The 22,616-nt window shown below is 39.3% G+C and overlaps 1 protein-coding gene across 2 annotated transcripts; it reads left to right on the top strand.

Moving 5' to 3' along the window:
• Nucleotides 1-6,962: 6,962 nt before the first annotated feature.
• Nucleotides 6,963-22,353, top strand: ttc22 (tetratricopeptide repeat domain 22). 2 transcript variants are annotated; one of them, XM_002931463.5, is made up of 7 exons: nt 6,963-7,577; nt 9,445-9,500; nt 12,801-12,913; nt 13,777-13,895; nt 18,774-18,935; nt 19,528-19,680; nt 19,771-22,353. In XM_002931463.5, the coding sequence occupies exons 1-7, from the start codon at nt 7,014-7,016 to the stop codon at nt 20,299-20,301; spliced, it is 1,698 nt and encodes a 565-aa protein (XP_002931509.2). In that variant the 5' UTR covers nt 6,963-7,013; the 3' UTR covers nt 20,302-22,353. The 2 variants fall into 2 exon arrangements, with proteins under 2 accessions (XP_002931509.2, XP_017949076.1); XM_018093587.2 differs by lacking the exon at nt 18,774-18,935.
• Nucleotides 22,354-22,616: the final 263 nt, after the last annotated feature.

The following is a 22,616-nucleotide window of genomic DNA, read 5'->3' as shown; positions in this document are numbered from 1 at the left end:
ACCCATCTTTTTTCAAGGGGCTGTCAAGTCCAAGGGTTTCTGCCCACTTTTCAACATTATGAAAACTGGACAGAAATCCACACAAGGGAAGCATTAACTCCCACACTGATGCCATAATTTTACTCCCATTTCATAAAGTCTGACTGAAATGTCATATCTCTGCCACCAATGTCATTGTGCCTGTCCCTTTGCCAGTTTGAAGCACAGCAAAGGTGGCAACCCTGTCTCTCACAGTAGTGAGGTGCTGCTGGTTCACCTAGAAAATGTAAAAGACAGATATTTTTGTCAAATGTGTTTTTAGGCCCTCAAAGAAGGAGAGAACGCGTTTTCCTTATTGCATTTTAAAATGTGTTATTTTATGTTTTTGTTTCTACGAATATTAATAAAATGCACCTTTTAAAAAAAAAAAAAAAGGAGAGGAAGAGGATCACTAACTCGCAGCCACCCTTGGTTGGTGTTTTTTCCCTTACAGGAGCACCAGCCTGGGGTAAAAGCTAAGCGATTACAATCACTGGGGGGGTGCCTAACATTTGGCACCCCCAGTGATTTTTACCTTTCCTTTAAGAAATGGAAAATGAAGGAGAGAGGCTAGTTGATGAGTGAAAAACTAAAGAATGCTGGACACAGAGAAAAAGGAAGACTGCAGCAAATACGATACAGGTTATAATTGACGATAATATTTTCTGTTTATGATTAGTTGTAGCTACTTGCTGTTTGCATAGGTAGATAGGTAAGTTGTATAAGGTAGATAAGTAGATTTGTAGTTTCCTGTGAGGAGACCAGAACTAAGTGGTACTGATGCTCAAGGCAATATATTGGCGTATTATATTGAAGTTCATGTGTCTGAGGGTTTTTCTAAAAAAACATTTCTTGTGGCAGTCAGTGTTCTCCCTAGAATAAAAATTGCCAGCCTTGGAAAAAAAAATGAGGTGAGATGAGAAAAATAAACAAATATTTACTTCTCCTACCCTAAAAAGAATAATTGTCAGTACAACTGTGCACTTCTGGAAATGCAACAAGCAGTCCTACTGGTTTCTGTAATAAAAATTGTACTACAGTGCATGAGGTGGGGGCAGGAGCAGAGTCAGGTGGCTAAGAAATTCTACTGCCCAAAGTGCCCAGCAAAAAGTGCCTGGGCAGTGGGGGCTCACCAATGAAATCTTTGCCCTGGGCTCATTGTAAACCTAAAGTGGCCCTGCCTTCCAGCCCACTTACCCACCTGCTCTCACCTACCTGTCATTTCAGGAACATCAAGTAAAGGTCCCCATACACGGGCTGATTCTAGCTGCTTATATCGGTCCCTTAGACCGATTCGGCAGCGAATCGGCCCGTGTATGGGCACTACCGACGGGCCTGCCCAACCGATATCTGGCCTGAAATCAGCCAGATATCGATCGGGCAGGTTAAAAAATCTAGTCGGATCGGGGACTGCATCGGCTCTTTGATGCAGTCCCCGGACCGACTTTGCCTATAACTGTCATTATAAATCGATCGAATTAGCCTGGATTCTCCCGATATCACCCAACCGTAGGTGGGGGATATCGGAAGAAGATCCCCTCGCTTGGCAACATCGCCAAGTGAGCAGATCTGAAGGTGTATGTGCACCTTAAGTTAAAAAAAAATCACAACTGCACCTACCAAGTGCCTTGCAAACTGGAATTAGCATAACTGTGAATGCAGGAAATGGTCAAAGAAACTTTGGGAAATGTAGTTTTCCAACCTTTACATGCAACAATAATAAGGAGGGAAATCCTAACCACATGCACTTGTCTGACAGATGTAAACCTTGCTACCTAATAATACCACTGCTGCATCTGCCACCAATATGCTTGTCTATCTTTACACTGCTCCCCACAACATGAGAAACAAACTCTACTATACTGAGTACCAGGCAAACTTTCTAATATTTGCACAAATTACTCCCCAGTGTCACTGAGGAGTTATGTGACCATGTAAAAGCACAAGGCCATAGGCCAGTGGTGGCAGCAGGCAGGCAATAAGGAACCATAAGAAAAAGAGAAGAAATGGGGGGTTAGCAATGAGGGACATGCAGCGTGCCTTCAAGTTATAAATGGCGTGGACTAGTTGTCCAAGGTAAATCTGCTCTACCGCAGGCAACTTATCTTCTAAAAATGCGGGTAATAATGTAAATTGCTGGTGGGGAAATATATGCAACACTTTAAGGGGCTTATTTATCAAAGTACGATCGCTTCCGAATACAAAAAAATTTTATTTTTTAAAAATGTTTGTACTGTGCGCATTTTTTGTTGCACCAAGTACGAAAATTTCGGATTCATTTGAGCTTTGGTATTGTGACTTTCCTTGGGCCAGGTTGGAGCTGCAGAGTGCCATTGAGTCCTATAGGAAGCTTCCAAAATCATGCACAGAAGGATCAAAGTCAGAAAGGTTTTCCCGCCGTTTACAATTGTTAAGATATGAAAATTTTGTGACTTTTGGATCGCCAATACGTTATTATCGTGACTAATACGATTTTTTCTTAAGCATTGTCGTGATATTTGCGATCATCAGAAATTATTGTATCTAATCCGAATTTTGGGATTCGGACTCGTACTACATCAGCCCCTTTGTGTTTCTCAAGCCTAAAGGTTCCTTGTCTGCCAGGGCCCTTAGGTAGATAGTATATGATAGATCAGTTGTGTAAAGTGCTATAAGGTAGGTACAATAAGATTAATATACAGTATTAGATAGATAGGCTGTATAAGGTAGATAGGACATGTAAGTTATCATAGGTAGATTGGTATAAGGTAAAGGTATAAGGTAAAGGTAAGGTATAAGGTAAAGCATAAAATTGATAGACATGTAGTATAAGGTTCATAGGTATTATGAGACTGATATTTTTTTTTGTTTTTTGAAAGCTAAGGTTGTCCAAAAAATATATTTAAAGGAGAAACAAAGGTAAAAACTAAGTAAGCTTTATCAGAAAGGTCTATGTAAATACAGCCATAAGCACTCACAGAAACGCTGCACTGACTTCTCTGAAAAAATATTAATTGTGTCTGTAATTCCTGTGCCACAGACACGCAGCATTCTGTTCTCTGCTCTTTCCTGCTCCCCCCTCCCTCAAGAATGCTAAGAACTCACTCCCCCCCCTTAGGAATGTGGATCTGAGCCAATCAGCAGGAAGCTGACTCGTAGTCTAACTAACTGAGCATGTTCAGTTTGGTCTGCATGTCTGTGCAGGAGTGAGGCATTATGGGAACTTTCTCTACCCAGCTCAGCGTTTTTTCTTCCTGTTTGGCTTCTGATCATCTGAACATCTGAATTGTTTTTTTAACAATTCTTTTATTGAAAATTAAATGCACATAGTTTACAACATTTGTTTCAGTTGGTATTTGTTCATTGTACATAAAGTAAATAAAGTAAGTTAATAACATAACTATTGCAGTGTCTTTTTTTTGTTAGTACATGTATTATTCATCTTTCAACCTTTGTTTTGGCTAATAGCTTGTCTTTCTGTGTCTTATTGAGGTATTGCTATTGCCTTTTTCCCTTGTATCTATGTATGAGGGCTATCTGAGGGGGGATTTGGACGTGGGGTCTTCCCTAACCTCCAATGTTTAGAAGGGTTCTGTGTCTATCCATGATGACCGTATTTTATCAAATTTTTGAGGGCACCCCCTCCTTATGTAAGTTAGCTTGTATAGGGGTATAGCCTTATTAATCATAGATTCCCATGCTGCCACTCTGGGGCCATCTGGCGACTTCCAATATAGGGCAATCGTTTTCTTGGCATACATACATAGTATTTGAAGTAGTGTTCTTTCCGCCCTTTTGGGTGATAGATCCTCAACTTGGTTTAATAGGGTTACTGTTGGGTCTAGCTGAAGTACAAGATTTGTTCTGTCCTTTATAACATTTGCTACTTTCCTCCAAAACCGTTGTGACCGTGGACAGCTCCACACCATGTGTAGGAAATCTGCCGGGGAGTGACCGCATCTGGGACATTCTTGTCCTAGGTCTGGATGCATTTTATACAATCTTTGAGGTGTCATATAGGTATGGTGGAGGTACTTCAGTTGTGTTAGTCTGTCTCTACTACTAATGATCCCTTCAAATGTTGACTCTAGTATGTCCTCCCATTGGTCGGGGGTGAGCTGTGGAATGTCTCTTTGCCACTTCTCATATAGCTTGGTAAGATTTGTGCTACTTGCCCTCATCAATTGTACATAGAATACTGAAAGAGGTTTTTAAGGTCTTCTATATGAGTTAGCGTCTCAGCGTGAAAAGGATTGTTTCAATTCTTGGAAGGTGAGTAGTGTACCCTTTGGCATTATATCCGATATGTATTTAATGTTGTAGCGGGTCCACAATTTAGGGTCAGGTAATATGGGGAGACTTAAGGGCACTATTGAGACAACTGAAGTTATGCCTGCAGCTTGAGATTAACTCTTTATTAGCCTTTCCTTCTCCTTAAATTTTCCTAGGTAAACGAAAAGTCCCCCCATAGTAATGCTTGATCATAAGTAAGGTCATAAAATGTTCAAAAATTGTCTGGAAAGTAGAATTATTCTAATTATTGTGCCAACAAAAGGATTAAATTGCATAATGTTATTTTTATTATAATTACATTTAGGTATAAATCAGAATCATATCTCTAGAAACAGTAAATAATGGTACATTATCAAGGCTGGCCTTAAGCCAATTGGGCTAAATCTTGTCTGGCGCCCACAGGGACCCCCAGCATTCAGTAGGGGGGAAGTCTAAAATATAATTTTTATTAAATGGGTATTAAAAAATAGAACAAATCTTACAAAACACAGTGCTAAGGTATATTGGCAAAGTGGGGAAGATGCATAGAAATACATGATTGTAAGCTTACTTACCTCAAACACCTTTAAGCTATTATTTCTGCAAAAGTGACACTAAACATATTAAAATATAAGATTCTTTGTAACATAAAACAATGTCATATAAAGTAATTATCCTGAGTCTCTGTGCCTTAAAGTAAAAATATCACAGAGAATAAAATTTTAGCTCATAATTTCCCATTCATTAAGAGTATAGGTTTATTTTTTTCACTATTCTGTATATATGTTTAAAGCATTATTTCCAGCAAGATGTCCCTTTAGAATTTTATTTAGAAAGACATGCGAGGGAGGATTTAATCTTTTGAATCTTTTGAATACCATCCATTATTGCCGAGAAGTGTATTCTTTGTGATTTTTGGCAGTAGCTTTAGGGCAAGAATATCTGGTAAAACATGTTTTGCTTTTATGAACACTACAGTGGTTTTGGGCCCTGTTTGAAGGTAAGTTATTCATATTGTCTCTTTATTTGCCATCAAATATTTTTATCTGCTATGGCAATACAATCTGCACTTATATGTATTACCTGTATATGAGAACTAACATACTGGTTTATTTGGAAATTCACTTTCCATGCCAACATGGCTGTCATTGCATAAGAGGAGTTTTTTCTTGACCTCATTGATACTGCATACTTTACATATTACAAACAAGCCATCCCTTCAGCATTAAAGTAAGGTCCCAACTCTTGCCTTCTGTGCTATTTAAAGGGCTTTCCCACCTTTCAGTTTCCATACAACAGGATGCCGCACCCTGGCATAAAATGTAAAGGTTCAAGTATTTTATTACTATGGGACAAAAAAAGGAAGAATAGGGAATAAATACACACGGCATACAGTACAGTACAGTACCTGTGCCCTTGCAAGGATTGACATCGATTAAAAAGAAAACACACAGAGGGCATGAAAATATTGAGCTCTTTAAGTTAAAGAGAAATTATACCCTCATTCAGATGGGCTAAGTAAAAAAAAAAGTTGCATAAACACTTCAGAACAATCAGAACTGACAAATATGATATTTTTTGACACACACTGGAACATGAAGTCATAAGCATTCCATAGTGTGTGGCGCACAGATTATCTGGAAAGCAGACGGACTTCAAGTTGTAGAATCCATATGCAGGTGCATAATCTGCACCTGGGCAGGGGCGGGCCAAGCTGTCCGGGCACCCTAGGCAACCCGGTCGGCCACCTCGCCCGCCCCCTCCGTTGGCGCGCATGCGCAGTTGGGGGGGGTGCGCAATGCCGTGAGTCATTGCCCCCGCCGCTTGTCATTAGCGGCGGGGGCAATGGGAAAGTAGGGGAACTAGTGGTAGGCAGCAGAGGCTTCTGCCTGGCGCCCCCTAATCATTGCGCCCTAGGCAGCTGCCTCTTCTGCCTACCCCTAGTTCCGGCCCTGCACCTGGGCAGTAACTAATAACACCCAATCAATGGTTCTTTCTTTCAACCAACTGCAGGTAGAACAATGAAAGCAAATGTTTGATTTGTTGCCATAAGTTACTTCCAGGGTGCAAATTTGCCCATTGTTTATAAATACACCCTGTGAACCAAAGTGGTGGTTGGGAAATTATTTGTACATGTTCATTAAAGTGGTGCTGGGTAGTCTATAAATATATAGACCTTATATAGACATAATGTTGTTGTACACACTGCATACACATGTTTACATAAGTCTACAATGTTCACTCAATATCACAATCTTTTTTTTAGTGTAAAATAATTCTTTCTTGTGTACATAATAAACATAATATATTTGCCATTTTTTTTAAATTACCTGAAAGAGTGTACACTTAATCAGCCTTTCAGGGGTGGGGTGTCAGCCCTGTAGGAACATAGACAAGAAAAAATGTACTGTATATTGTACTTCCAATACCAATGATTGTTGCAAAGGTGAGATTAGTGGCTCAGCTTTGCTAGTTTTGACAATTATTCATGTGAACATATCTATATTTCATCATGAATAAAATCTGCAGCACATACTGTATGCATGAAAGTCAAAAACAATAAAATTATAAGCAAAATTAAGTGACACGCAGACTTTTACACTCCAATAGCTGGGTGGGGAGAACATTCTCTGCTGCCACCTTTCCCTCCCTAAACTCCTCCCAAGTGACTCAAACCAGAATTACAGGTACAAAGTCACTCAGAGCACGAAAGACAATAGAAACACTTACTTTCTTTCCCAGTTATGGATGAGACACCTGATGTGGATATTGAAACTCTTATAGATGAATTTGAATACATACCGGGGCATTTCCATTTGGAAATGAATTTAAATTTCGAGTCATGCACTCCAGTGGAGTTTAGGAGAAGAGACATCAAACTGAAAAGGGATTCCCTGCAGTTCCAGCTGGAGGCTGACTCCAGTTTTCAGCAGTTTGCTGTCAAGAATTTACTTGGTGTCTTTTTCTTTTATCTGGATGAGTTTCACAGTGCAAGGGACATTTTCCTGTCAATTAGTCATCATGATCCAAACAACTTAAATGCTTGGGCTAACCTGGCATACGTGTATGACAGACTGAATATGGAGGATAAAGCCTCACAATGTACAGATAAATTGTCTCATCTAATGGGTCTAGAAGGGGAAGAGGGAGAGAGTAAAGAGGTCAGACTAAGGGCTGCACGGTGCCTGGCAGAGCAGGGTTATGCCCATGCCTTTGATGTTGGACTTCTAAATGAAGAGGACAGCATGGAAAAACTGAGCAGTGGAATTGGCCTGTACGATAAAGCCCTGGCATATGGAAGACACGAGGTAAGTTTGTTGCCTATGCCTAGTTACCATAGAAGAATTTTGTAGTGTCCTCACTTATGTTGTGACCTCACTCACACTTTAGAGGACATTCTAATTAGGCTTAAAAAGCAAAGTGAGTCACCTTATTGCATTCATTCAGAAACTGCACCTGTATATATTACTATTATATATTATTAGAAACTGCCAACAGCAGTTTCTACCTTAGGCCCTAGCAGTAACAACAAGCACTTACCATCATACATTTTATATGGCTGATGCAGGAGTACAGAGGCTTATTAAGTGGAAAATGTAAGGGCTATTCAAAGTGTACATGGTTAATACAGTTGTGGCACATAAATTGTATATTTTTGCCCTATACCAGCAGAAGTTGTAATTTATTTCTCTCTGTATAACTCAAGCAGAATGGAACGTGTTTCTATACACTGTGCTCATAGAGCATGATAAATTCTGCAGCACCACATGGACTGTATGGTAGACCTAGAGTGGTATATGCAAAACATGTATGTATGTATATCTTTATTTATAAAGCGCTACTTATGTACGCAGCGCTGTATAGTAGAGTAAATTAATACAAACGGGGTTAATAAGATAATAATAGATAAATACAAAGTATAACAATAAATACAGCTGCAATAAGTTAAGAGTCGAGGACACAAGAGGAAGGAGGTCCCTGCCCCGTAGAGCTTACAATCTATATGGGAGGGGTAACTAACAGACACAAATAGGCAAATATAAGTGCTGTAGGTCACAGTGGGTGACACTACAATATAATATATAACTACAATATACATATTGTACATAATAGACCCAGTTGTGGCAATTATATTGTACATTTTTCTACTATGTTTGAAAAATGCAGCAGTGAACCATATACTGTACAATCTTCATGTGCTACATGAACTCTAGTTTCTTATACTGTATGTGACAGACCCCCATAGTTTCACAGCACACTGGAAGTTCTTTTTTTATTATATATTTGCATTGGCAGCTGCCACATGTACTGTAAAATGAGTGCTTCAGCAGTGTTGACAGTAGGCAGATACACCTGTCACTATGGAAAAAACACTTGTTTACACTTTAATGTTCTTTTGGAGAGAAGGAGGAGGTTAAAAAGAAACAGAAAAATATAAACATAATTTAAACATAAATTTATGGTATATTTGCAAAGTGAGTCAGCATTTAAACAGTGGGGCAAAGGTGTATAGTACTTTCTTTAGAAGAAAAGTTGATAAATGGTGTAGCTTAGAATACTGCTTATCTGGATAAGTGACAGCAAAGCCACCTGACCTTGAAGTAGACTTTTCCATTCTATAAAATGGCAGCAAGGCTGGAGTTAGGGAAGATATGATCCTGAGCACTGCAGAAGGGACAGGAAAGTAGGAGGGGAAATACATTTATTTTGCCAGTCAGCTAAAGAAATAATTAGCACAGTGCAATGTATTTCAGTCTCTGCAAAAGTATCTCAGTCTGTACAGTGATTTACAGCAATGACAAATGGGGAGATTTGTAGCCAGCATTAAAAAATACACTACTGCTGGATGCAAATCTCCCCATAAAATGCCTTGCCATAGAATAACATTGGCATTGCAGCAATTAAAACATATTACTTGCAGCGATCATAGAAAATTGCAAAGGGAGTCAATCACCATGTGTAATATGTTTTCCCTGTGGCAATCCTAATGTTAGTCTATGGAAAGGAATTTACAGGCACATTTGTAGACAGGGGTAGCAATTTTTAATGCTGGTTACAAATCTCCATGTGTATCATTGACCTGAACATTCAATTTGCATATGTTTTACATGCTGGATGCCTTGCAACGTCAGCATTTGATTATGCCAGCAGTACTGATAACTCTTCATATTTCAGATTCCTGTGGAAGAAAAGCGAAGTTGGTTTTTCACAATGGCAACTCTGTGCATGAGGTATGTTCCATTCCACTTGTTATTAATCAGCAGCCATAGTACCTGTTGGAGCCTGGCTGTCACTCCTGATAACTAGTTACTGGTATCCTGGTAACTCTGAAATGTGCTGTGTGACATTTGATTCATCAATGTCAGTCATTGTCACATCAATGTAAAGGCAATTTTATATAGGTTTACCTTGCATTTTTCTACTTTTCACTTACCATTACTATCCTAACCAATAGATCAATCACATTGGTTACCCCCACTGTATGTCTCTATTTCTCTCCCTCTTAGAATATAAGCTCTTGTGAGCAGGCCCCGCCCCCTATTATTTCCCAAATTATCTCCCAACAATATCCAGTTGTAACTTTGAATCAGTTTTGGTGAAATATTTAAAAGGTTGAACTTGCTGAACTTTGGTCTTTTTTCAACCCAATTTAACTATGTAACTATATGTAAACTGTTTGGTTTTCTATTTGTATCCCTTTACTCTGTAAACACTACAGGGAATGATGGCACTAAATAAATAATAATGCATTGCGTAAAGAAGAAGGCAAAATTCTTTAATGATTTTTATATCCAGATATTTAGTGCTTAAATATATATATATGCTTATATCAGAGATCCCCAACCTTTTATACCCATGAGCCACATTCTAATAGAAACTCAAGCCTGGAAAAAAATCCTGGGGGTGCAAATAAGAGCTATAATTGGCTATTTGGTAGCCCCTATGTGAGCACCTACTTTGAGGCCACTGGGAGCAACATCCAAAGGATTGGTGAGCAACATGTTGCTCACAAACCACTGGTTGGGGATCACAGACTTATATGTTCTGTGGAAGATTATGTAACATTATTCGTGGTGGTGATTTCTACACAGACTGTGCCACCCAGGCCAAGTTGCCTCCCTAGTATGATAAATAAATAGGTGCTAATTATGCGAAATAGAAGGAACTTTTAGGGAGAGTGGAACAATGCACTTATTCCTTCCTACAGTAGGTTTTCAGGTTTGTATACACCAAACAATATCTTCCTTATATCTGTTGTGACTGTGTGTTTAGGAAACACAGCTGTCTTACATAGTTACATATTTAAGTTGGGTTGAAAAAAGACCAAAGTCTATCAAGTTCAACCTCTCCAAGTGAACCCCAGCACACACAAACCTATACTGACCTATATATACACACTCACATACATAAACTATATATATATATATATATTTATACCAACATCAATACTAATTGTCGATTTTACACTCCCAGTAGCATTGAATATAATGCTTGTCAAGAAATCATCCAAGCCTTTCTTAAAGGCATTAACAGAATCTGCCATCCCAACTTTCCCAACCTCACTGTCCTTACCATGAAAAACCACCTATGCTGCTTCAAATGAAAGTTTCATTGCTGTAATCTAAAGGGGTGGCCTCTGGTGCGCTGATTGTTTTTATGGGAAAAAGAATACCCCTTATCTGTCTTAAATTCCCTCTAATGTACTTGTACAGAGTAATCATGTACTCTCACAAGCGCCTTTTTTTTCCCAGAGAAAATAACCCCAACTTTGACAGTCTAACCTCATAGCTTAAATCTTCCATCCCCTTTACCAGTTTAGTTGCACGTCTCTGCACTCTCTCCAGCTCATTAATATCCTTCTTAAGGACTGGAGCCCAAAACTGCACTGCATACTGATGGTGAGGCCTTACCAGGGACCTATAAAGAGGCAAAATTATGTTTTCATCCCTTGAGTTAATGCCCTTTTTTATGCAAGAAAGCACTTTATTTGATTTAGTAGCCACAGAAAGACACTGCCTGGAATCAGACAACTTGTTATCTACAAAAATCCCCAGATCATTCTGAATTAAGGATCCCCCCAACACACTACCATTTACAGTATAACTCGCATTTATATTATTTCTACCAAAGTGCATAATTTTCAACATTGAACCTCATTTTCCATTTTGCTGCCCAGTTCTCTAATTTTGCCAAATCGGTCTGCAAAGCGGCAGCATCCTGCATAATTTAGAATAATCAGCAAAAATAGAAACAATAATTTCTATGCCCACCTCCAGGTAATTAATAAACAAGTTAAAAAGCAAAGGACCAAGGACTGACCCCTGCGGTACTCCACTAACAACACTGGTCCAATTAGAATATGTTCCATTTAACACCACTCTTTGTATTCTATCCTTCAGCCAGTTCTCTATCCAATTACAAATATTATGTTTCAGTCCAATATGCCTCTATTTTACTTTCTGTGCAGTACTGTATTAAATGCTTTAGCAAAGTCCAAGTAGATGACATCTACTGCCATCCCAGCATGGAGTGTCCTGCTCACCTCCTCATAGGCAATTAAATTAGTCTTGCCTAAAAATATATGGCAAATTGTGCATTTGAGGTGCAAAATGTGGACTGCAAGGGGATTTCTAGTGCAGATAGGATTAATATTCCCTCTCAGTCAGGTTATTAAGAGGCAGCTGAGAGAGGAGCTGCCTGTAGGGTGTGCTCCCATACCTATGATCTCAGAGCAGGGCACAGGGCAGGAAGGCTACCTGCTTGAGTTAGAAACTCCCATAGGGGCTGGGGGTGCTGTCTGACAGTGCAAGAAGCAGAGAGAGTCATGATTAAGTGTATAAGAGCTGAGAAAAGCCAGAGAGTTCCAGAGACTGGTAAGCTGGTATCCCTGGAGGGAGAGTCAGCATGGCTGAGTGGGAAGGCTGAGTGGGAAGCCTGAGTGTTCATGTGTGGATGTGTCACCTTACTTGTCTGCATTCTTTTTCCTCTGTGTGCTGCTGTGTAAATTTTCCAGTTAAGCCATTCACTTGTTTTTATAGAATTTGGGTACTTCATGTTCAGTTCCCAAAATATATTCACCCGCTTTGGCTATTTTGAATTCAGTCATAAATTAATTCTTATTTCATTAATGTAAAATATGTCAAATAGGATACTTTATAGCAACTGTATTTAAAGGAGATCTAAGGCTTAACAAAGCAGGCTAAAAATGCTAATCATTTTGGGTCATTTACTATAACATTGGGCAGAATTGCAAGAGCACTAAGGGCACATTTATGCAGAGGTGCAGATTGCAGGGTCAGTAGGTGCAAGACAGTCCTGCCTTTTGTGCCTTCAATAGGGCAGACATTAAATAAATGTTCCCCATCATGGCCTGCATCAGTCGCAGCTCCATTCCTTGTGTCTTAATGACGCGTGTTATGGGGCCCTAAGTACCATGTTCTTACCTGCAAGAGTTGTTTGATTTATATATGATGTTAATTTTAATTTGGAGACGTAAAAAGGATATTTAATTGCTTCTTTCTTTATTTTAGACAGGATGGAATACTAATGAACAGCTCTAATGTGGACAAAAGACTATTATTTTATAACAAAACTCTGATGTTGCTTCGTGATGTTGTAAAATCCTCAAATGCTCATTATAAAGGTAATATATTTCTTTTCTACAAATAGGAGGTTTTTCTAATGAAACACTAAATTCTCCAACTAGAACTTTACCTCCCTACCAGATTCTTATTAAACGAATACAGGTGCATTCCTATGAAAATCCATAGGAATGTGTCAGTATTACTAAAGAGCTGTGGCACAAAAGTCTGTGTAGGAAAAGTAACCCAAAGCCCAGGGTACCTGTTCGTCATGAAGAAGAGCTTGCTGTTTTCACAGCAGGCTGAAGGTGGCGCAATGCTTTCATAGGCTAATTATAAGTGAAAACAGTACTCCAGCCTGTGGAAGGATCACGCCACCTTAAGCCCAGAGTGATGGACACAACTGCAGAGGATCCTTTTACTGTGTTAAAGTGTTAGTAATACTAACACATTTTCATAGGAATGTGTCAATGTCCCTTTAAGGCACAGCTTCTTAGAGGAATAGTAATATTTTACATCAAGAATATACCTTCTTAACATGTTCATTAGCATATATAGCACAAATATATTAATAATATAAGTGGATTTTCAATAAATATCATTAACATAGATGTACAAGGCCCACTTTACAGATCTCTCTCATCTCTTGTGACATCCTTCTGGCCAGCTCCCCCCTCCTTTCCCTTTACAAAACAATGCAGTGTGCTCCATTCAAACAGGCATTTAGACACAGAAGGAGCAGAAACGCCATGAATAAAGCAGATTTATTATATGTCCTTTTAAAAAGCACTGGCACAAATAAATAACAAGTAAAGACATACCTGACTCTGAACATATTTTATATAGAAATATTTGTAGTTCCACCATCTTCAGATTTTCTTTGTGTATTTATTTTATTGACTTCTTCATTACTTTGTTTATATAGCTTTGGCCTGGTGTTATCTTGGTGTGATGCTGGAAAGACAAAACACTTTTCCCACTACTCCAATGGGCATACATGACTGCGGCTATTCAGGAACTGACCCTCTGGGTTGTTTTGGAAAGGTATGATGTACTCCAAATATCTCAAATGTTGTGCTGCACCCATATCACACACCCAGTGAATTATTCAGCAAAGGACTGACCAAAACCCCAACAATTTATGAAAAGTACTGCAGATACACACACTTTTAATGGTTATTGGCTATTTTTGTATGCTTTCTTATATGTTTTATGTATACAGCCATTTATTGTACAATGCTACATAATATGTTAGTGTTTGAGAAATAATGATACATGCTTTGTACATAAATCTAGAGTGGCCTGGATGATCATTGGCTCATACACTTAACTTGGGTACATCGTATACCTTGCTGAATCATTCCTACTTTTACTACATGATCTTTAGCACCTTTTCCATTGTTTTTACATACTACTTAGTACACCTGTTTCTTGGGTGTCTCCCTGAAAGGAAAGTTGACGCAAGATTATTTAGTATACAGTACAATCTTATTTGCCTGTAAATTATGTTGTAAATAGGATTTTACAACATAACTAGACTCTTTAAATTGCATGTTATTGCTGTGCTGTGATTTGCTTTTGTTTGTATCTGTTTGATCTGGCAACTCACTTGTCTCTTGTATCTTGTCTATATTGCTATAAACCATAGGATACCAGGCATATGTTGGTCTTTTCCTGGATATTACTGTCTGTGGGAAAGATCTGGTTTTCTGTAAAGAATGAGTATGTATCCTATTATGTGCATGTCTATACACTGTCGCTGTGTGTTCACATGTACAGGGCTGAAACTAGGGTTAGGCAGAAGAGGAAACTACCTAGGGCCCAATGATGGGCGGGGACTAGGCAGCTACCTCATCTGCCTACCACTACTTAGCAGCGCGCTCTATTCCTCCCACTGCCGCTTGATACGTGTGCCCCCTCCAGGACATTGTTCATGCACCTGTTCCTTCGCATGCACACGGGTGCCGGGTGGGATTAGCTGAGGTGGCTGGCTGGGGTGCCTAGGGCGTCTGGTCGGCTTGACCCGCCCCTGTGTGTGTGCGTACATATTCCATACTAGAAGAGTTTGGTAGCTCCCTCTAAAATGTACACATCTCCTGTGTAAGATACAATTGTTTATAAAGGGCAAGTACATTGGCGTGAGTCATTTGATTGGTGGAAAACTGATCCATTGCATTTAGGAAAGTAATTTTAAAGTAAAGTTAATTTTGAACTGCCCTTAAGGTGGCCATACACAGGCAGATTTAAACTGCCAATTTGGGCCCTCCAGACCTATTCGGCAGTTTCTGTCCATGTTTCGGACCCTCTGACAGGCCTACAGACAGATTAATCAGGCAGGTTTGTAATGCGTATGTGCAGTAGTGTTGGTGGAAGCGCATAAAAATAAAAAAATGAAATATAGTGCAGATCAATATAGTAAGGGAATCCAAAAAAAATAATTAACAAAGTGAGTGCTTAGTCATAACACCAATGTTTAGGTAAAGTGACCCCAACTCTATATATATGCTAATGAAGATTCTGTATCTGCTCACCAGAAAAACTTATAAAGTAGCATGTAAAATCATCCCAACCTGGCATTGATAGAAGAGGGATCCAGTCGCACAATATATATAGGATGGAGAACAAGGCAAAATATAGTGCAAAAACGTTTTAATATATTAAAATCCTGCACAGTGCAGGCTACTTACAATGTAGTAGAAGTATAAAAACATGGAACAGAAGAGGAGTCAATGGTTTGTAATGCGATTGTTTAGCCCTAAAGCCAAATAATTGGATTAGCACAATATTGTCCACCTTAGGTGGGCATATCAGGAGACAGATCCACTTACTAGGTGACCTCGCCAAACAAGCATATCTTATAGTGTATAGCCACCTTTACTTTTTTGGATGGTCTGCAGCAGCTCATGTAATAGTTTTGTCAACAACTGGATCGTTTAAGAGCCTTGCGCAGAGCTGTCAGGAGAGAACCTTCCCCATGGCCTGATGTAGGCCTCATTTGACAAATTTGCCAGTTTTCCAACAAAGGTGCCAGGCGATATTAGCTTTTGTTTTGGCTTGAAACTTGCTCCAGTAAGAGCAGACTAACTCAGGGTAGCCATTTAAAAACAAAAACAAAAAAAAACTAATGGTGTATTTCCAGTTTAAATTTGGAAAAAAAACTGATAGTCTTAGAAGATAAATAAAATTTGACAAATCCTTAAAGAAGAACAGACATAATTTGCATTCACCAGCTCTTTGGGCCCCTGCAGAACCCCCCTATCAACCACTCCATCCACACAATCCCAGGATGCCAGGGACCAGTAGCTACTCAGCCAAGAATGGTGGCCATCAACCCCATGTTTCCCATCTGCCTTTTTATTGGAAAGTGTGGATGGAGTAGTTGAGACCTCTGCAGTATACTTTGATGTACAAATAACACTTTAGTTCGCCTTCAACTTAATCCCCATTCTATTTATGTGATTACTGTGGGGCTATACAAATATCTTATTGCATCAATATTTTGTTTTCTTCTACACAAACTTCTATTGAGTATCACGTCTGGCCACTGAATGCTTGTTATAAAATTAAAATAATTGGGGGGGGGGGTTAGTACACTGTTTTTTCAAGGGGTCTGTAATATTACCTAAATGCTGTTATGTATTACTGTTAGATTACTTGCAAACAAATTCTGTTTTTGATGAATTAATTCAGTTCAACTGAAACCTTAGGGGCACATCCAATAAATGCAGTTGGTTTTAAGAAAAGGGACTGTATTTACTGTGGGTATAAAAAGTCTACACACCCCTGATAAATTGTCAGGTTCCTGTGCTGTACAAAAATGAGACAAAGATAAATCATTTCAGAACTTTTTCCACTTTTAATGTGACCTATAAACTGTACCACTCAATTGAAAAACAAACTGAAATCTTTTATGTGGAGGGAAGAAAACCAAAAAACTAAAATAAGTGTGCACACCCTTAAACTAAGATTTTGTTGAAGCACCTTTTGATTTCATTACAGCACTCAGTCTTTTTGGGTATGAGTCTATCAGCATGGCACATTTTGACTTTGCAAGATTTGCCCACTCTTTTTTACAGAAACACTCCAAATCTGTCAGATTGCGAGGGCATCTCCTGGGCACAGCCCTCTTCAGATCACCCCACAGATTTTCAATCGGATTCAGGTCTGGGCTCTGGCTGAGCCATTCCAAAACTTTAATCTTATTCTGGTGAAGCCATTCCTTTGTTGATTTGGATGTATGCTTTGGGTCATTGTCATGCTGAAAGATGAAGTTCCTCCTCATGTTCAGCTTTCTAGCAGAAGCCTGAAGGTTTTGTGCCAAGAATGAAGAAAACAGCAGCACTCCGGTTGTTTTGAAAAATGTGAATCTTTACTAAGTGCCAAAGGCATATTGTGCCAATATTGACTGGTATTTGGAACTGTTCTATCTTAACTAAGGCCCCAGTTCCAGCTGAAGAAAAACAGGCCCATGATGCTGCCACCACCATGCTTCACTGTGGGTATGGTGTTCTTTTGGTGATGTGCAGTATTGTTTTTGCGCCAAACATTTTTTGGAATTATGGCCAAAAAGTTCAACCTTGGTTTCATCAGACCATAAGACCTTTTCCCTCATGCTTTTGGGAGACTTCAGATGTGTTTTTGCAAAATGTAGCCTGGCTTGGATGTTTTTCTTCGTAAGAAAAGACTTTCGTCTTGCCATAGCCCAGACATATGTACCATGTACCACACAACCAGTACTTGACAGATATTCCTGCAGCTCCTTTAGGCTGAGGCCACACGTGGCGTTTTTATGCTGCGTATTTTCTAATTCTCTCAGCGGCTGAAAAACACCTGATATCATCATCCATAGAAATAACTTGAAAAGACTCGAAGCAAACCACACAATGCGGAAATACGCTAGAAAACGCCTTAGCACGGATTTTTCAAGCGTTGGCCGAAATACGCCAGTATTTGCAAAGCAAGCTATTCCTATGTATACCCAAAGGCAGCTGCCAGACCTAGCTGAAATATGCAGCGTTTTTTACTATTTTGCACTATTAGCACCATGGAAACGGGATTTTCTACGTCACCAGTACTAGGCTGAAAAACGCCATAGTCAGGGGCTGTGTGGCTTGTGCGGAGTTTTTAGGCTGGGAAAATACGCAGCATAAAAACGCCACGTGTGGCATCAGCCTAAATGTTGCTGTAGGCCTCTTGGTAGCCTCCCTGGCCAAAAAAATGTCAGGAAAGACCAACTAGAGCAGCTGAACTTTATTTGGGGTTAATCAGAGGCACTTTAAATGATGGCAGGTGTATGCTGACTCCTATTTAACATGATGACTGAATGTGATTGCTTAATTCTGAACACAGCTACATCCCCAGTTAGAAGAGGGTGTGCACACATGCAACCACATTATTTTAGTTTTTTTGGTTTTCTTCCCTCCACCTAAAAGATTTCAGTTTGTTTTTCAATTGAGTGGTACAGCTTATAGGTCACATTAAAAGTGGAAAAAGTTCTGAAATGATTTATCTTTGTCTCATTTTTGTACAGCACAGAAACCTGACATTTTACCGGGGGTGTGTAGACGTTTTATATCCAATGTACATTTAATGCAAAAAGAGCAGCTCTTTTTTCCAAAGGGGTCTCTGATTTTTGCATTGATCCTGCAACTCAGACTACAGGTCATCTGATTTTCAGTAAGTCCAACTCATGGACCATTCCTCTCTAGAACGGCATGGTTAACAATATGAGCTCAGATTCATTACTATAGTAAGGATTGGGATGCAAATAAACTGCAAGAAAATTATGTTACTGTACAATTTTGTGCTGCTAATTTATATGACTTGTAGAGTGACAGAATGCTCTAATTAGGATGAGGCCTAGACATCTGTCCAGCATACAAATTTAGCATGCTAACATACAAGCTTCTCTACTACAAACAGGCTTTAGAATTTGCAAAAGACGATCCTCTCATTCTCAACCGCCTTGCCAAAATTTGCCATTTTCTGGGGAAGCAAGAATTGGCCATTGGGACATGTAATATGGCACTTGATCTACTTCAGGACCCAAAGCTGAACTGGCAAGCTTACCTTACACGTGCTCAGGTACAGAGGAAACGTTATTGCAAAATAGGGCATTACACACAAATAGGTCCAGCACCCCTCAGCAGCATTGCTAAAAAGTGAATTCAGGGAATTAAAATTGCGTAACACCGGGAAAACCAAAAGTTGCTTAGCCATTGCAAAAGGTTGCAGACTTTTTACAAAGACCATGCACCAACAGTTATCCAACCACACTGTTTGGCCACCCATACTATTTATCTACTTACCTTTTCCTGTAACTGACCTAATGTCCCACTTTATTGACAGCATGGGAGCGTGGCCTGACTTAAGGGATTTAAAGTTGGCAAAATTTGTACTAATACTACTGCTGACGCGATAAAGCAAAATAATCAATATTGCAGCATAGATCCAGTTATGATTTAGGATAGCAGTCTTTTTACTGAAGACAGAACCATGCGATTAACAGTATATACAGTATACTCCCACGTGCAAACCTTTACCTTTTGCCAGAATGTTTCTGCTTTATTCAACATTACAAATTCCTTCAGGAACAAATGTAAAGATTATGATTGATAATAGTATTTCTTAAAGTTTTTAGGCATTATATTCATCTCATGTGCCACTTTCCGTTTAGATTTATTTAAACATGTATATACGCGACTTTGAACGTTCCAAGATTGGGTCAGGAGGCTTGCCAGACAGAAAGCACCTGACCAGTGCCAAATCTGACTTAGATAACATCATAGACATCTATCCTTGTCTGAAAACATTCCTAGATATGGCTCAGGTAAGTAATTCAGAATAGATTATTCACATGGATAACTGCCTTACATTGTGAACATAATAGATAAAAAAAAGTTCTTGTGTTCTCTTTAAGGTATTTTACTATATGGGAGTGGATGCTGTGAAGGAAACATTTCAGGTTGATGAAGATGCCCTTAATAATGCTTTGGTATGCGTTGCAAAAGCCACAGAGTTTGAACTTGGAGACACCCTTCCGGAAATCCAGCTACTCAAGGGAAAGTGCCTTAGAGTTAAAAGTGAAGACCTTAATGCAATGGAGTGTTTTAAAAGGGCAATACAACTGGACAACAGAGGCTCACTGGGTACAGAGAGTTACAGGTGCTTAATAGAAACACTCCTTAACTTGTACAACCAAAATAAAATAAATGAGGAGTGTCTGGCGCAGGAGGTGGAGAAATGGACAAAAGAGGCTGAGAGGAAATACGCATCAGATAGCATTCATCAAGAGCTGCAGGTTATATATCGAAACAACACTTCAGAAATTGTGGAACTCTCTAAAGCAATGATAGCAATGGGTAAAATGGATTTGGTAAAGCTTTTGTTTCAGGCTGTAAAGGTAAATGCAAGAAAGCCAAAACTCAGCAGCCGTTCATCTTCTTTTTGAACTGCAGACACTTGCTCAATTTACATTAAAGAGTTTCTCATCCCATGACAGGCCGGTGATTTTAAGCTTTAATATCTTATTCTATTTTTTTTTTTAGAACTAAGATATTAAACTTACAAAAAAAAATTCTTCATTTAAAAGGAACTACACCTATAAACATTGTTATATGTGATGCGGAAAAGAACATTAGTGAACATAATCTTCCCGTGTTTAATGTCAAAGGAAAACCTTTTGCACAACTGTGATGAATTAGTGAAAGAGGTGTTAGGTGGTATGCATCAATAACTGAAATGAATTATTTAAAAAAAAAAATATATATACATCTCACGTGGAGACCTGATATTGAAGGGATTAACCACTGCACCTTCCCACCTTGTGATACATAAATACAGAGAATGAACATAAGTAACACTTAACTTGTCAGTTAAAATAAAAAAATAATTAAAAAAAACCCTAGGTACAAAGTATTCTCCAGGATCAAATATGCAATAAATCTATGCATAAGGATGCTTACATCCGCAATACCTATCTTAGACTGCAAGTGTTGGTTAAGTGTTGTCCCTTACTGCATTATAGCATCACCATGCAAAATCGCAAATAGTATTTAAGCAGGGTTTTACAGTAATTCCAAGTAATGGTGCACCATATTCCCAGACAGAAAATTAACATTTTAGGGTTACAGCAGCACCCCACAGACCAGGAGCCTTTTCCAAGAAATCAAATCCTTGGGCTGGCACAGCATACATTGCAAAATGTTTCCAGTATCCCATAAATATCCAGTTAATTACAGGGGCAGAACTATAGAGTGTATTCTGTGCACAAACTGTAGCGCACACAATTAATTTTTTGTTATTCTGACCATATGGTTTAAAAAAAAAAAATGCGCAAGTTTAAAGCGTGTGCACAACATTTTTTGTGCACATAGTGAAGAAGGAATTAGAAGGAGCAGGCACAGGGAGCTAAGTAACATTTGAAAAGCACATTATGGGGCCATTTACCAAGACCCTAGTCTACGTGCCACCTCCCACCGCCCCCCATAAATACAGTCCTGCTACATGCATGCAGACACTGGTGAAAAGGCTGATGCATTGCTTAGGTTTTCAAATGTTGCGCAAAGTTTCCTCCTGCAGGCAACTTCGTGAGACTTCAGAACGCTGATGCAATGCGTAAGTCAGTGGAAAGGGTTTTCAGGGAGATTAGTCTCCCAAGGTAGCAGAGATCTATCAAGGGCTCTCTGTGGGACATTGGCTCTCTGTGCATTTGTAATCAAATTATTCACCTTGCAAGGCCCAAATATAGAGCAAGGCCAGTACAACACAGGGCTGATTCTTGGCCTGATAATAAATGCAATCCACCCCTACATTCAAAAAAAAGCTTTTGGTTGTGCCTACGCATGGAGCCACTGCATGGGTCCAGGTGCAGGCACACTAAGTGGAATTTGGTGTAAAAGTGAATACCTGAGCAGTTTTGTGCCTAATTCCACTGCGTATGCCTGCACCCAGGCATAAAGGTGGACATACATGGGAAGATTTTTCCTGCTGTTTTGACTCCTTTAGTCTGAGTTGGCAGCTTATCTGCCCATGTAAGAGGCACTCAGACGGTCCTACCTGATACATGTCTGACTGAAAATCGGCCAGATATCGATCACACTGGTTTCAAAATCTTGTTGGAGTGATGACCGCATTGGCTCGTTCCTCATTCTGATGACCTGTATATTCATCATTGTGATCCTAGGGCTAAACTTATGGATCAGTCCGATACTGCCACCTCAAGGCGGGCATATCAGGGAAAGATCCGTTTGTTTGGCGCCCTCACTAAATGAGCAGATCTTTCAATGTATGCCCAGTTTAATTTCAATCCCCTTGTTTAACTTTGCGATAAAAACATAGCAAAAAGTATGTTCAGCACAAGTCCTATTCATTGCACTTCAAGAGGGGGTATAGTGCCACTTTAAATAACAGGAAGCAAGTATTAAACAAGACCTGTGAAACAGTGCATAGCTATGTAAATGCCACATCTAAAATAATAAAGTATTATGCGATAAAATATGAATTGTGCGTGCCATGCCATGATAACTTATATAAGGGGTTTCAATTTGGACTAAAAAGAATAAAAATAAAGCTTTAATGGCCTCCCAATAGACCCTCTTTGTATCCATATCTAATACATATAAGTGGGTGGCATATCCAAATGGTCATGCACAAGAAAAGATATGCTGCTCCATCAGGTCAACCTAGCCGCTGATTGGCTGGTGTACAACAGCAGAAAACAGACGGGGGGGGGGGGGAGGGGCATTTTAATTAAAGCAGTGCAAA

Source organism: Xenopus tropicalis, chromosome 4 (assembly GCF_000004195.4).
Source record: "Xenopus tropicalis strain Nigerian chromosome 4, UCB_Xtro_10.0, whole genome shotgun sequence".
NCBI lineage: Eukaryota > Metazoa > Chordata > Amphibia > Anura > Pipidae > Xenopus > Xenopus tropicalis.
This window is presented reverse-complemented; position numbering and strand designations above follow the sequence as displayed.

Excerpts from the sequence above, each read along its gene's own strand:
- ttc22 (XM_002931463.5), top strand. The coding sequence starts at position 7,014 with ATGGATGAGACACCTGATGTGGATATTGAAACTCTTATAGATGAATTT. Across the intron at positions 9,501-12,800 it reads ATGGCAACTCTGTGCATGAG|ACAGGATGGAATACTAATGA; the intron begins GTATGTTCCATT and ends TCTTTATTTTAG. Across the intron at positions 12,914-13,776 it reads CTCAAATGCTCATTATAAAG|CTTTGGCCTGGTGTTATCTT; the intron begins GTAATATATTTC and ends TTGTTTATATAG.